Source organism: Gaeumannomyces tritici, assembly GCF_000145635.1.
Source record: "Gaeumannomyces tritici R3-111a-1 unplaced genomic scaffold supercont2.10, whole genome shotgun sequence".
Taxonomy (NCBI): domain Eukaryota; kingdom Fungi; phylum Ascomycota; class Sordariomycetes; order Magnaporthales; family Magnaporthaceae; genus Gaeumannomyces; species Gaeumannomyces tritici.
Genome location: NW_008804554.1, coordinates 770,636 through 783,863, shown reverse-complemented (window position 1 = coordinate 783,863; position 13,228 = coordinate 770,636). Strand labels below are relative to the sequence as shown.

The window sequence follows — 13,228 nt, the reverse complement described above, 5'->3', positions numbered from 1 at the left end:
AGCTGATCATTGCCGGGGCAGATGTTCCTCAGCGCGTCATTGCGTCACCACATGCAGTCTCTCGCCACCAAGAGCTATGGGTGTTGCAGTCTTCCACCACCAGCCACCAGTACAGGTCATGGGGCACCGGCAGGTCCTTCCACCGGATGAGCTCATGCGTCACCCTCAAGCCGACGTGGTAATTGGAAAGCGACGCGAGGAAGTCCGGGCCCGGCTCTAGCTCAACACTCCGGACGCGCGGGCGGAACGAGCGGTACAGCTGGTAGGCGTGGAGGCCCAGCTCGACCTCGCGGCCGGCCCAGCTCTCGAGCGCGGCCAGCATGTAGTTGACGATGACGCCGCCGTCCTGGTCGCCGTGCCTGTCGACCCAGTTCGTGAGGTAGGGGTTGTAGACGTGCCAGGCCGCGCCGCCGTGGTGGGCGACGAGCACGCGGAAGCCCATGACCCTGGTCTCGTCGACGGGCATGTACGCGCCGGCCGGCTGCGGGTCGGCGGGCACGAGCCGCGCCTCGGTCTCGGGGTCCCAGCGCGCGGGCCGGTCCATGACCTCGTCCTCGCCCGCGGGCCTGGCGGCCACAAAGTGCTGCACCACCTGCGCGCCCGCCGACAGGCAGGCGTCCCAGCGCAGGTCCTTGTGCTGGAACTGCGTCACCGACGCCGCCCAGAGCCACAGCAGCACGCACTGGGGGACGCTGACCCGCACCTCGGTGTTGGGCTGGCGGATGAACGGGGCGAGGGCCATGCCGGACGCGTACTCCGGGCGCTTGAACCAGGAGGTGGTGATGCCGGGCACGGAGAAGCTTCCGTTGAAGTGCGGCCGTGCGACCCATGCGAAACCACGCTCCTGCTCGTCCAGCTCGAAGTGGGAGCGCTGCTGCGGCTCGCCCAGCTTAGAGTAGCGCTGCTGCTTCCTGAGCTGCTCGACAGGCGTATCAAGCGCCTCTGTTCCATCACACGCTCCAAGCTCTCGCCATATTTCCGCTCGTCGGCGTGGATGCGCCGCCTCTCATAGTCGGCGGCATCTTCTTCTTCCTCCTCAGCGCTGGGAGTCCAACCAATCATCCACAGGCCATGTTCCGTGTAGTGCGTGCCCGCCATGTTGTTTGTTGCTTCCTTTCTGTTTCGCGGTGGCGTATGCTGTGTAGAGAACTTTCTTCCGGCAGTGAGGTGAGGTTGAAGTGGGTTTGGGTCCGGGGGATTTGAACAGGACCGACTTGCTTGCAGTTTTGGGTTTTATAGGAAGCTGGTAGTGTATGAGGAATGTGGCGCTATGGAAGCACTGTCACCGATAAGAAGGTTCTGGACATGATTAGCTGCGCGTTTGTCCCTAGCAAACGCTGAAAGAAGCAGCGCTCCTGTTACCGCAACAGAAAGCCGTCCAAACCACAATAACTTCAGTCAAAGAGCAACAAACAAGATCACACGAATCGCAAACAAAGGCACAAGCGCTTGGCCTACTCGCTGGCATGCGGGGCCGGAGGCTGAAGACGCAATAGTTGAGACACCCGCCCGCAAACACCGGAAGATGACCCCCCATTTTAGCTCGTGCTGTTCCGGAATTTTGACAACATATCGAACGAGGCGAGGCCCTTGGACCCGTCGCCAACACATAAGGGGGTTTATTTCATCGGGTAATACTGGAAATATTAGTGAAGCTATTGCACGATAGCACCACGCATGGCAGAGCAGCTGCAAACGATGTCGACATGGAAACTATCAAGACTAAATCACGTCCGTACGCAATACCGGATACTGCGAGCTTGTGGATGGCAGTGCTATTTAAGTGCTGTCTTCGCAGTCAGCAAGGCTCCACGGCTTGTGTGCCCTAAAGACCTCCTACGAGCTGAAGGTGAACGGTGTGCGCGGCATATATGTATTAATTATAAGAGGTTGCATAACATTGCACGGTTTATCAACTTCTGGTTATGGTATTCGGATGTAATTGGTATTGAACTTTTCTCCAAAAAGGGCTCTGTCTGGCCATAATATCATATTTAACTCATGGCTTCCAAAGCAAGCCCACGTTCCTCGGCGCCCCGTTTCGACAACCGCCAGTCACTTACTAGTCGTCCTAGGGCGCCACCTGGCCCCCAAAAGGGAAGATTGGGCAAAAGGCGTGGTACAGTTCGTAAGCGTGATGGCCCATCTCCCGCTCGCGGCCTCCCCGGCTCTCCAGCGCCGCAAGCATATGGTTAACGACGACCGCGCCTCTCATCCCGGACTCCACCTCGACCCAATAGCGCAGATCGGGAATGTTGTCCCAAGGCGCCGGGCCAGAGCTGTCGGGTGTCCAGGCCGGAGTGATCGGGTGGGGGATGGTGACGTCGAAGCCTATGAACTTTGTCGTGAAGTATGGCGCCGAGGTGAATGTGGGCTCAAGGCTGCGTAGCATCCGCCCACGGCTCGTAGCAGCCGCCAAGTCTGTCCAGGACCTACCTGTGCGCCCGCCGACAGGCAGGCGTCCCATCGCAGTTCCTTGTGCTGGAACTGCATCACCGACGACGCCCAGGCCGGAGCACGACGTCGTGCTCCATCTTGAGATGGATGTCGACTCCACAGAACTGGGACGGCACGAGTGTCGCGCCAGGCATGTACTCTGCGCGCTTGTGCTAGGACGTGGCCTCGCCATCGACCTCCATCGCCTCGACGAAGGTATACCTTTTTCTCCACGCATCATAGAATCTATCGCCGTAGGTCCCACTTGGAGTAGTTTTCCCACGGGTCCTCATGGTGCTCCTTTGCCTCGGATCTGTCGCCGTAGGCCTGCTTGGAGTGGCATCCGCACCTGCATTCCCGCTCACAGTAGTATTGGCAGATGCATTCCCGCTCCGACTTGTCATCCCACATATCTTCGGAGCTTTCGGACTCCTCCGGCTCGGTTACGAGGAACTCCTCCAGCAGTTCAGCCAGCTCTTGAACCAGCTGTCGGCTCGGCTTTTGCCCCTGCTCTAGTTGCCGCTCCAGCTCTTGCACCACCACATATAACCCACCAGGCTCCAGGTCTGAGTCCAGATCTTGATCTTGGTCTCGATCCATCTGACCGTGGATGGTGTCCTTCTCCGGCAGATCATTCAGCTCCGTATCCAGGTCCTGATCTAGGTACCCATTAAGCACCTCATCCAGCCCCGCATTGATCTCGTTGTCCAGATTTCGATGGGGCTTTCGGTCCGGAGCTTGATGGGGCTTTCGGGCATGGTAGGGCTTTCGGGCTGTCTCGAATTGTAGGAAAATCATGGCTGCTGCTGTGGTGTATCTTGCGATTGAGGTTATGTCCAAGAGGTCGCGATTGGGTTGAGGTCCAAGGGGGCGTGATTGATGTGGTGTCCAACTGTGCTCTCTGTCTTGGACATTTGCACAAGTTTAGTTTGTCTGCTTACAGTCCTTGGCTTTATATGAAAACGGCGGTGGACGGGGCAAGGGAGAAGATAAGGAATACAATGAAAAATGAAGACGACACTCTCTGTCAGGTACACCCAGACGCCTTGTATTCGCAGCGCTGAAAGGAGCACCGAGAGTGTTGCCCTCGGTCTGTCACGCAGTCTTGGCACCACGAACAAAGGGCCCCTCGAACCAGAAGGAGCGCGCTCGAAGGACAACAAAGCCTTCTGTACGCCGTTGGCGATCCCATCAGCCCGTGGCCGCCGAATCGCGATCCGGCCGTTGCCACAAAGGAGGTGGGCCATGGCCAAGGCCGGGGGCCAAAGGGAGGTGAGCGCAAGGAGTGAGAGCTCCCGAGGCTGGCTACAACCATAGTCCGCGGATCCCATGTGAATCGATGGTACAAGGCAAAATTTGGTTTCCTCAGATGATAAAAAGGGTATTCACACATATCCGCCGATATTTCCACGTCATACTGCACAAAGAAAAAAAATCGCGTCAATGAAACTCCCATCCACCCTTGTCGTTGCAGTTTGCAGCCCCCAGCACCCTCCGCATCCTATACGCCTCTCAGAAAATGGAGTTGTCCGCACACGTAAACGGGGCATTGATGTTGTTCTCGGGGTTGTCAAACACCTCCTGCAGGCCCATGGCGGCCGACCACAGCCCCACCGAGTTCATGAAGAGCGTCATGACGATGATGAGCGCGTTGACGACGGTGAGCGAGATCCTGCGCCAGCCCGTGGCCATGTCCCTGCCCCAGAAGAGGTTGAACCACAGCACGGCCGCGAAGCCAAAGGTGAACCAGGCGATGAAGGTGGCGGACGCGATAGACAGGATCGAGTCGAAGATGGGGATGGCGTTGGCCAGCACGTAGGCCAGCACCCAGAACACGACGGCGCAGCCGACCCAGACGGCCCAGCTGCGCGCCGTGCGGGCCGTCAGCTCGCCCGTGGCGCCCAGGCGCTTCATGGCCACGACGTACATGTACTTGATGCCCGTGTGGCCAAAGACGCAGCCCGACGCGAAGACGCAGGGGAGCGCGACGGCGTAGGCCACCTTTGCGGGCACGACGGGCGCGGAGCCGAGCGAGGGGCTGGTGACGTGCTCGCCGGCCAGGCCGTAGATGGTGACGCCGGCGACGATGTAGAGCGGGATGGTGAAGACCTGCAGGGCCCAGGCGGCAAACATAAAGTCCCTGGACGGGTCCTTCATCTCGGCCATGTAGCTGACGAAGCCGACGTTGCCGGCGTAGGCAAAGGCCAAGTTGAGGCAGGCGTTCATGCCGTCGCGGAAGTTGGGGAAGCCGACGGGGAACATGACGACGTCGACGCGCGACCACTCGGGCGGCGCGTTCTGCGGGTGCCCCACGCCGAGGCTGATGATGACGATGAAGACGGCGGCCACGATGGAGATGGTGGACGGGATGCCGATGCGGGCCACGAACTGGAAGTTGCGCGGCAGCACAGCAGGAAGCAGACGAGGGCCGAGATGCCGATAAAGCCGGCCGTGCACATGGCGTGCTCGGTGATGGTGTTGAATGCCACCGACAGCGTCACCGACATGGAGCCGCACGTTAGGATCAGGTCCAGGACCAGGCTGACGCCCATGACGATCTCGAGCGGGCGCCCGCCGACAATGTAGGCCATGTCGACGAGGTTGACGACGTGCGGGTGCCGGCGGTAGAACTGCAGCAGCTCGTAGGCCGTGTAGGTCGAGAGCATGCCGATGCCGATGATGGCGATGGTGGCCGGCACGATGCCCAGCACGCGCACCACGGCCGGCAGCGCCAGGATGCCGGGCCCGATCTGGTTGGTGATGAGCACGAGCGTGGCATCCCACTTGCCCATGGTGCGGTAGTCGCGCCCGCCCTCGCTGAAGATGTTGCCGCTCGTCACCGGCGCCGTGGTGCCGCCGGGCCCGTCTAGGATACCCTCCTTGCCCCTGTGCCCGGAGGCGTCGTACATCTCGCCGGCCGGGGCCACGCCGTCGTCGGCCCAGTGGTTGGTTTCCGACCCCGAGTTCTCGCCGTCGACGGTCCGCTCCATGGACGACTTCTCACCCTTGGCGTCCGCGGTGCCGTCTGCGGCCACGCCGCGCTGCGCGTTCCACCTGGAGTCGGCCATTACTGTCCTGCTCGGCGTGATGCCAGCACAGAGGGAGAGAACAAGTTAAGCCGCTGAGTGGGAGAAGTGCTCAGGAGAAGTACTCGAGTGCAGTGGCCCAGGTGACGAGAGGATAGTCCGAACAAGAGTTCCCCAAGGCGAGACTGCCAGCAGAGGAGTGACGGGTGAGAGCAGACAGATCTCGACGTCGCGCTCGGCGTCTCCAGTGACAGCTCCGGGAGATTCTCACTTAATATACCCATTTTGTTATCTTTCTTCTGGCATCGAAAACTTCTGGAAGTCGCCATGCTCGCCGATCTTTGGGTAGTCATGCGAGAAAACCGGAGTCCACAAGGCTTTGCCAACGTCATGATTCCCCCTCGCCGCGTCTACAGGTCAGCGTCCCCGCCCTGACCCTCGCCGCGCCGCCCCAGTGATCTTGCCGAGTAAGCATATTGACACGCGGCATGCTTGGAAAGACCACGCGACCTGTATAGCTTCCCCGCAAAAATCGCGTGTCCTATTATTCCCCTGTGCCATGCCGCCATGAGTCCTGGCGACCCCCAAGACCCAAAGGCATGCCCGATGAAGCAGGCCTCTATCACGCTGCCAAGAGTGGCCGTCATCCGTCGCCCTTGGCGCGTGGTGGAGACTCTCGGCCCGCTCGGCAATCGTCATGCGGCTCGGCGACGGCGACGCTGCACCACGGCCAAGGTCTCCGGCACTTGGCAAAGTTCCGACAGACCCGTTCTTGGCCGCTTGGGAGAAGACCAACGTAGGTTGCCCGCCCGCCCAGCCGCAAAATCCCGCAGCGGTGTGAGCAATGAGATTGGCGATAGCACTTGCACGAGTAATTGCCAGAGTTCAGTGTAGTGTTCAGCGTAGTGCTCAAGGCCGACAGGAAGCGCTGCCCAGCGCCAGCCCGACGACAAAAGCGACTCTCGGTCAAGTCCTCGATCTGGTCGCTTGTTGCTAGATCATAACAACCCCGCACTGCAAGCTGCACGCGCTTCAGCTTCCGCTGGCTGGGCTCTCAACGCAATTCGGATGGATGGCCATGGGTTCCCAGAGGGTAATTTAGCGGCAGCTCGGCAGTCTGTTGCGGCGGCTGTTCGTGAAGCTGTTGATGAGGATGCCACTGCTGCCCATGATGCTGGCCATGAGCATGATGACTATGTTGAAGGTTGGTAGGAGCCCCCTGAGCCCCGGTCGTCAGGAGCTGCCCCTGGGCTTGCTTTTGCTGGCTTCCGACGTACGCCGTGTCCACGTACTGGTGTTGCTGGAGGTGGTTCTGGCCCGTTGATATGGTATCCCCGGGATTGGCGGCGGATGTATGGCTGACATGCCCCCCCGAAACCTGCTCGATCTGATGCGGAGGCGGCTGATATCCACTCTTGGCCCTGCGCGACCTTTGCATGATGAGGCAGATGGCAAATACAACCAGCCCGACCAAGGCTACTCCTCCGACTGCGCCACCCACAATCGCAGCGACCGGTGTTGGGGACGACTCGCCGCTTCCCCCGCCTCCCCCACCTCCTCCGCCGCTGGTGCCAGCGCCTGCGCCACCGGCAGCCGAGGTTGTCGTAGATATTGTGCTCGTTGTGGTACTCTGCGTGATGCTCGACGAGGACGATCGCGGACTGCTCGTGAGCAGGGCCGGCGGGGTGGCCAGCAGACTCTCGACGCCGGCTGAGCTCTGACACTGCAGGATGGAGAAGAGGCGACCCGGGGTGGCCGTGGTGGAAAAGATGAGGGTGTAGCAGGCCGGGCTGGACTCCCAGCAGCAAATGGTTCGCGGGCCCCTGCTAGCGCACGCGCCGCGCTGTGAGGCCGAGAAGTCGAGGCATGCGGAGAACATGGTGGAGGTGCAGTCGGTGTACTCGCCCGTGCAGCAGTCGATGTTGCCGACTCCGTCGTTGGTGCAGTATCCTGAGCCCTTGACGCAGGTCACGGCGAGGGCTGCAAAGGCTTGATGGTTAGAACACGGTGCCCGGGAGGTGGTCTCGTGACAGGCATAACAAGGACAAAGAAGACATGGCCGCACATGGGTATCCCGAGATGAAGCCGCAGGTGTCGGTGCCCATCGAGTAGGGCTGCTGCCGCTTGAAGAGCTCCATCTGAGCAAGCGCCGGTTTCGGGGCATCGGTCGGCCGTGGGCTCCATCCCACCCTGGCATCCGGGTTGTCCTCCCCTGGTGCTGTTCCTGGTGACGCCGTCTGTCGCGCCGGCCTCCAAGATGCCTCTTGCGCCGCACGCAAAGGAGAAAATGCTGCGACTTGCATAACGAGAACAGAAAAGAGTGGCAGTCGCGTCAACGGCGGTGAATCAGCGCGGCTCCACGCCATTGTGATGGTCGCGATCCCTGTCCACGAGGCAGGCAAACTCGCGGGCAAAACTAGGAGCAAGCAAGCGATGATAACGGCGATTCAAACCACAGCAGATGAGATGGTAGGGAGCGGATTGAAGCGTCATTGCATTGAAGCGAGTCACAAGATAATTCTCAGAGCTGAACAGCTAAGCCAACCAAATGGCCGGGGCTGAAGGACGCCGAGCATGACCCCCGACCAGTGGCGTCCAGGATACGCTCTGCCAGGCATGACGAGGAGCTAGCGGCCTGCGGGATACCGTTCAGCTCGCTCATGCAAGATTTCGGGGTCGTTTGCGGCGCCCGAGTGGCAGCCAGCTGGACTGAAGACGCGGGAGGTCGCCATCCTGGCGGCAATCTGGAGCGACGGGCTAGAAGACTAGAGATGGCGCATGCGACGTCACCACGCGCAACGTCGGTTCTTTCCTAGTCGCCGCAACATTTGCGGCAGCAAATGTCGAGTGCGGAGAAAATTAAAGCACAACTTGAACAGGGAGACAGACCAGCCAAGCCAGCGTTTGGCGAGAGTGCGAGATTCTCCGGAGAGCTGTGGGCCAGTTCAGATTACCTCAGCATCCAAGCTTTCCAACAGCGGGCACCCCACAATTAGTGCAAAAAAGGAGGACAAGCCAGCCAAAAAATCACATTTCTTTCCTGCGGTTGCTCAGTTTCAACACTGAAACAAGCCACGAACAGCTCGAGCGCTATCAAAAAGCTTGGACAAACGGGGAATCGAACCCCGGACCTCTTCCATGCTAAGGAAGCGTTATACCACTAAACCATTCGCCCTGTAATTGGCTGGACGAAACAGGCCGTTCGTGGTTTTTCAGGTGGGGAGAGCAGAAGGGATAACAGATAGGTGCATACTCAGGGGCAGGGCTGTGCGCTGTGGGGGTCGTGGCTCATGCTGCCCCACAGGCGATAAGGCGCGCACATCCAGTCCAGCGGGCTGTGGGAGCGGGGTGGGAACATGCATAATAAGCCACTTCCTTCTACTTCCAACCGGCTTCCATATCCCATCAGCGCCAAACAGTAAAGGCGACCACTGCGCAATTCCCATCCAGGAAAATGAAGCCGATTTTGTGTTGTGCCGTTTGCTCCCTCGCCCGAAGCTCCTGGAAATGACTGGACTGGGCCTGCTTAACACCGCCCAGCATCCCTCATGAGGGAGACAAAGCCAAAGATACAACCCAAGATGGAATACAATCGAATGGCCTCACGGCAACCGCGTGCCGTGTAAGCATCGCCGAGTCTCCCACAGATCCTCCCAAGCAAAGGCGATGGGCCTTTGCCATGGCAGATGTGTAAAAGCTTTGTGGCGCCGCGAACTGCTGAAATGACGGTGATCCACTGTCGCGAAATTGTCAATGCAAGCGCTCGATGAGGGGAGAGTCGGCAGAGGGGTCCCCCTCCGCCGTCGAATAAAAGGGGCCTTGCTTTCGCCACCATCTCAACCGTAAAGAAGCATCGACATCCCAACTCCCACGATCCCTACATCACAACAACGAACAGCCCACACACACAGGAACCGTCACAATGCTCGCCAACGTCCTCAAGTTCCTCCTGGTCGCCGCCGCGGCGTCGCGGTCCATGGCCGGCCCCTTGGAGCCGCGCGGCGTCATCGACCACGACGCCATCGTTGGCTTCCCCGAGACCGTCCCTGACGGACCCATCGGCGCCAACCTGCTCCGCTTCAAGCCCAGGCTCAAGGTCTTCTCGGGCTGCGTGCCCTTCCCCGTCGTCGACGCTCGCGGCAACACTGGGTAGGTGGTCCCCCCCCCCCCCTTCTCGCCCGCTCCGTCCCGCACCCATCACTTACATTCCCCCCTCTTGCTAACATCTCCTTCTGCAGCGGCGGCCTCAAACCCACAGGCGGCTCCTCGAGCGGCTGCTCCAAGAACCTCGGCCAGGTGTACGCGCGCGCGGCCGAGTACAACGGCCGCTGGGCGCTCATGTACAGCTGGTACATGCCCAAGGACTCGCCGTCCCCGGGGCTGGGCCACCGCCACGACTGGGAGAACTGCGTGGTCTGGGTCGACGACGCCACCAGGGCAGACCCCAATATCGTCGCCATGTCGGCCTCGGGCCACGGCGGCTACCAGCGCACGTCGGGCCCCTTCGCCGTCGACGGCACCCGGCCCACGATCCGCTACTTCAGCACCTGGCCCCTCAACCACCAGCTCGGCTTCACCGACGTCATAGGCGGCGAGCAGCCCCTCATCGCGTGGGAGAGCCTCACCGACGCCGCCAGGGAGGCCCTGTCCACCACCGACTTTGGCGCCGCCGGTGTGCCCTTCAAGGACGACAACTTCACGAACAACCTGGCCAAGGCATGAGGAGCTGGTCCAGGCGCGATGACGAATATGTTATGACATTATTAGTGCATTTTGTTTATCTCAATATTAATTCCATGCAGCATGGCTTCTATCGACCATGTCTTCCTCGCTGTCGAGTGGGATCTCTTTGTACAAGCCTCACCTGTGTCACCAGAGTGCAAACTACAAGGATACCGTAACACTGGTTTTTTTTTACGTTTTAACTCGTTCCTCGGACAACGAAAAGCAGTGAAGGCGTCAGCGAAGCCCGAGGGTGTAGCTGTTCTTTCCATCTCGCAATATTTGACTGCCTCAGGCATACAGACCCCGCCTCCTGCAAGCACCCCTGCAAGCACCGACCTGCGCGCCAAAACACCAAGTCAAATCTCGCGATAGCTAGCGATGCAATCAATTAAACCAATTAAATCAATCGCTTTAATCGCTTTAATCGCTTTAATCGCTTTAATCGCTTTAATCGCTTCAATCGCTTCAATCGCTTCGATCAGGCAAATCCGATTACGACTTTTTATATATAACCCTCCACCTACCTACCTCCCCTCGCTTCGCTCCGTCCGGTAGGCGGTGTCGGCTGGGTTTTGGTGCACGTCGAGTTTCGCTGAACAAACTCCTCCTACTCTTGACCTCTCGCTATCCTAATGACGGTTAGTCTAACCTGGCAGAAGACTGCTTGCGATGTCATGACCTCCACGCTCCCGCTGGCGGCGGCCTCACTATCTGTTCGAGGTGAGTATGTGACGACATCGCCCCAAGTCGTCAGGATAGCACCCGACGCCGGCATGCGGTGGCCTCTGGCCGCCGACCCCTGCCGTCGACGACTTTCCTGCAAGATTCCGGGCCCAATGCGCAGACTTCACCCGCAAGGAGTTTTGGTACTTTAGTTCTCGCTCAGCCTGTCCGGGGATCCTCTCCCTCCCTCCAGAGCGCGCTGCCTCTTGCCCTCTCGCCCATGGACGCCGTCCTTCTGCAAGCAGGTTGCATTTCCCAAGCCGGCCGCTGCGGCCGCTGCCTCGTGCGTGACTCCGAACGGCGCCGTCGACATGCTGGCCTCTGACGCCGTCCTAAAGGAGGCACCCAAGCCGGGGGGCGGCGACTCAAAGTCCTCAAACCTGCGCTTCATGGTCCGGCCCCGTCTGTCCTCCTCGTCGGAGGACACCGCGTCGTCCCCATATAGTAAGCGCCTCTCCTCTTTGTACAGGTCTGCGGCAGTCAGGGGTCGCGCTCCCCTAGCTGGTCTCGGATCCACCTCATCCTCATCGCTAGACGTGTCCTCGTCGTCGCCGCTGGAAACGCCCTCCCCGGGCGCCTCGTCACGTGGTCGCTTTCTAGGGCTTTTACTCCCGGTGGTGGTGTAGGTCGGAAATACCCTCATTTTCGCGTGGATGGCGTGCCCTGGTAGACTGTCCTCCTCTAGCTCCATCGTGTCTCTGTTGTAAAGCAGTACGTTGTAGAGTGACATGCCACTAAAAAATGGATATAATTCGTCTGTGAACAGCGACCAGGCAAAGCGCGCGAACAGGAACTCGGGCGCGAGGCCACGAACCGGCTGCAGCTGTCTGTTGTGGTACAAGTGCACGAGCTCGCTGGAGAGACCGGGCCGCAGCACGTGCAGGACGAGGGTAACAGCCGAACCCGAACCTGTTGGAGAGGAGGCTGAGGTGGGGTTGACGCCAAACTTGGCGGTAAAGGTGAAGCGTCTTGCGTCGAAAATGGAATGAAGGTCGGACCGGAGAAGGAGGATGTTTTTGTCATCCATGACATGGTGAACAACGCTTGGGTTTCGGCAGTACCTGGACATGCGGTTGGCCTGGAACCAATATCCATCTGCGATCGGTATGATGTGCGCTGCCTCGCGGGAATTTTCGTGCCCAGAGATGCGGCATGTCACATCACGACAGCGGACCACGTCCGCAGGGCCCACACCGGCAACTCCCGCAAAGGGCGCTATCTGGAGGCTGTCCCACGGCGACGGGAGCGTGGGCGAGAATCGCCAGTGGTCGAAGGACGGAACAACAGGATACTTGTCTGGTTAAAACACAGGGGTTAGGAACGTCGGGAAATTGTGGTTCGGAAAAGTAAAAAGAAGCAGAAGGGGGAGCAAAGGGGAAGCAGAAGGAATCCAAGGGGGAGCAAAAGAGGAAGCAGGATAAAACATTTGCGATCGACCCCACTGCATGGCCTCAACCACTACCATCCCAAATTGAAAAGCAGATCCGTTTAATTATTTGCGGCATCGAGAAAACAGTGCAAGAACCTACTCGAACTCGGGTCATTGTCTCCAATGCAGAAGTAGTACGTTGGCGCGCGCAAAAGATTATTCGGGGGACGAGGTACGGTCTGAAACGTGCCGTCGCTTTTTACGGCCAGCCTGCCAGAAGCGAAGGCGTTGTTCGCAATGATGCCACACGCCACGAGTGCCGTGTCGTAATCGAGGCCGCTGTTTCCATCTTCATCCTCGTCCCAAGCGCCAAGTTGCAACAGCGGAGGGGCGGCATTTGGGTAGGCGGGGTGGCGAAACACGACGACCGTTGCACGAAAGTCGATTTCCGGTGGCGCTCCATCGCCGGGTGGCCGGAATGCAGGCTTCGTCTTCATTGCGAGGACTGCGTGGCAGGCTGCTGGATGCGTGAGTAGAGGATGCACGATGCGCCACGAGGTAGGAGCCAGGAAATGTTGAAGCACGCGACGCTGTCACGTGACCTGGGAATCGTGGAACGCACAGTCCCGAGGGGGTTTATTTACCGGAAGCAAGTTGCACTTTAACAAAGGATAAAAAATGATGAAGAAAATTTATTTATTTATTTATTTATTTATTTATTTATTTATTTATTTATTTATTTATTTATTTATTTATTTATTTATTTATTTATTTATTTATTTATTTATTTATTTATTTATTTATTTATTTATTTATTTATTTATTTATTTATTTATTTATTTATTTATTTATTTATTTATTTATTTATTTATTTATTTATTTATTTATTTATTTATTTATTTATTTATTTATTTATTTATTTATTTATTTATTTATTTATTTATTTATT

At 58.3% G+C, this 13,228-nt stretch overlaps 8 protein-coding genes and 1 non-coding gene across 9 annotated transcripts; 2 read left to right on the top strand and 7 right to left on the bottom strand.

Annotated features, from left to right (window-relative positions):
- Nucleotides 1–28: 28 nt before the first annotated feature.
- On the bottom strand, nt 29–1,098 carry GGTG_13120 (hypothetical protein; the record flags this gene model as incomplete). Its single annotated transcript, XM_009231022.1, has 2 exons — nt 29–919; nt 955–1,098. 2 exons carry the CDS (start codon nt 1,096–1,098, stop codon nt 29–31), a joined length of 1,035 nt encoding a protein of 344 aa, XP_009229286.1.
- A 908-nt stretch (nt 1,099–2,006) lies between these two features.
- On the bottom strand, nt 2,007–2,392 carry GGTG_13119 (hypothetical protein; the record flags this gene model as incomplete). Its single annotated transcript, XM_009231021.1, has 1 exon — nt 2,007–2,392. One exon carries the CDS (start codon nt 2,390–2,392, stop codon nt 2,072–2,074), a length of 321 nt encoding a protein of 106 aa, XP_009229285.1. The 3' UTR covers nt 2,007–2,071.
- A 290-nt stretch (nt 2,393–2,682) lies between these two features.
- Nucleotides 2,683–3,234, bottom strand: GGTG_13118 (hypothetical protein; the record flags this gene model as incomplete). Its single annotated transcript, XM_009231020.1, has 1 exon — nt 2,683–3,234. One exon carries the CDS (start codon nt 3,232–3,234, stop codon nt 2,683–2,685), a length of 552 nt encoding a protein of 183 aa, XP_009229284.1.
- Nucleotides 3,235–3,948: 714 nt separating this feature from the next.
- GGTG_13117 (amino acid transporter) lies at nt 3,949–5,504 on the bottom strand (the record flags this gene model as incomplete). The annotated part of the gene is made up of 2 exons (XM_009231019.1): nt 3,949–4,824; nt 4,860–5,504. 2 exons carry the CDS (start codon nt 5,502–5,504, stop codon nt 3,949–3,951), a joined length of 1,521 nt encoding a protein of 506 aa, XP_009229283.1.
- A 285-nt stretch (nt 5,505–5,789) lies between these two features.
- GGTG_13116 (hypothetical protein) lies at nt 5,790–6,303 on the top strand (the record flags this gene model as incomplete). The annotated part of the gene is made up of 2 exons (XM_009231018.1): nt 5,790–5,878; nt 6,078–6,303. 2 exons carry the CDS (start codon nt 5,790–5,792, stop codon nt 6,301–6,303), a joined length of 315 nt encoding a protein of 104 aa, XP_009229282.1.
- Nucleotides 6,304–6,560: 257 nt separating this feature from the next.
- On the bottom strand, nt 6,561–7,828 carry GGTG_13115 (hypothetical protein; the record flags this gene model as incomplete). The annotated part of the gene is made up of 3 exons (XM_009231017.1): nt 6,561–6,681; nt 6,740–7,442; nt 7,528–7,828. The coding sequence occupies 3 exons, from the start codon at nt 7,826–7,828 to the stop codon at nt 6,561–6,563; spliced, it is 1,125 nt and encodes a 374-aa protein (XP_009229281.1).
- A 737-nt stretch (nt 7,829–8,565) lies between these two features.
- GGTG_20258 lies at nt 8,566–8,637 on the bottom strand. The gene has a single exon. It is a non-coding gene; the product is annotated as a tRNA-Ala (tRNA).
- Nucleotides 8,638–8,832: 195 nt separating this feature from the next.
- GGTG_13114 (elicitor) lies at nt 8,833–10,398 on the top strand. The gene is made up of 2 exons (XM_009231016.1): nt 8,833–9,611; nt 9,701–10,398. Exons 1-2 carry the CDS (start codon nt 9,385–9,387, stop codon nt 10,182–10,184), a joined length of 711 nt encoding a protein of 236 aa, XP_009229280.1. The 5' UTR covers nt 8,833–9,384; the 3' UTR covers nt 10,185–10,398.
- Nucleotides 10,399–10,611: 213 nt separating this feature from the next.
- On the bottom strand, nt 10,612–12,868 carry GGTG_13113 (hypothetical protein). The gene is made up of 2 exons (XM_009231015.1): nt 12,440–12,868; nt 10,612–12,206 (listed from the first exon to the last, which is right to left on the bottom strand). The coding sequence occupies exons 1-2, from the start codon at nt 12,774–12,776 to the stop codon at nt 11,059–11,061; spliced, it is 1,485 nt and encodes a 494-aa protein (XP_009229279.1). The 5' UTR covers nt 12,777–12,868; the 3' UTR covers nt 10,612–11,058.
- Between the last annotated feature and the right edge of the window lie 360 nt (nt 12,869–13,228).

Bases quoted from the DNA above. Each gene is read 5' to 3' on its own strand.
- GGTG_13114 (XM_009231016.1), top strand. From the start codon at position 9,385: ATGCTCGCCAACGTCCTCAAGTTCCTCCTGGTCGCCGCCGCGGCGTCG. The intron at 9,612-9,700 runs GTAGGTGGTCCC...CTCCTTCTGCAG, and splicing joins GACGCTCGCGGCAACACTGG to CGGCGGCCTCAAACCCACAG.
- GGTG_13113 (XM_009231015.1), bottom strand. From the start codon at position 12,776: ATGAAGACGAAGCCTGCATTCCGGCCACCCGGCGATGGAGCGCCACCG. The intron at 12,207-12,439 runs GTAGGTTCTTGC...TGTTTTAACCAG, and splicing joins AGACAATGACCCGAGTTCGA to ACAAGTATCCTGTTGTTCCG.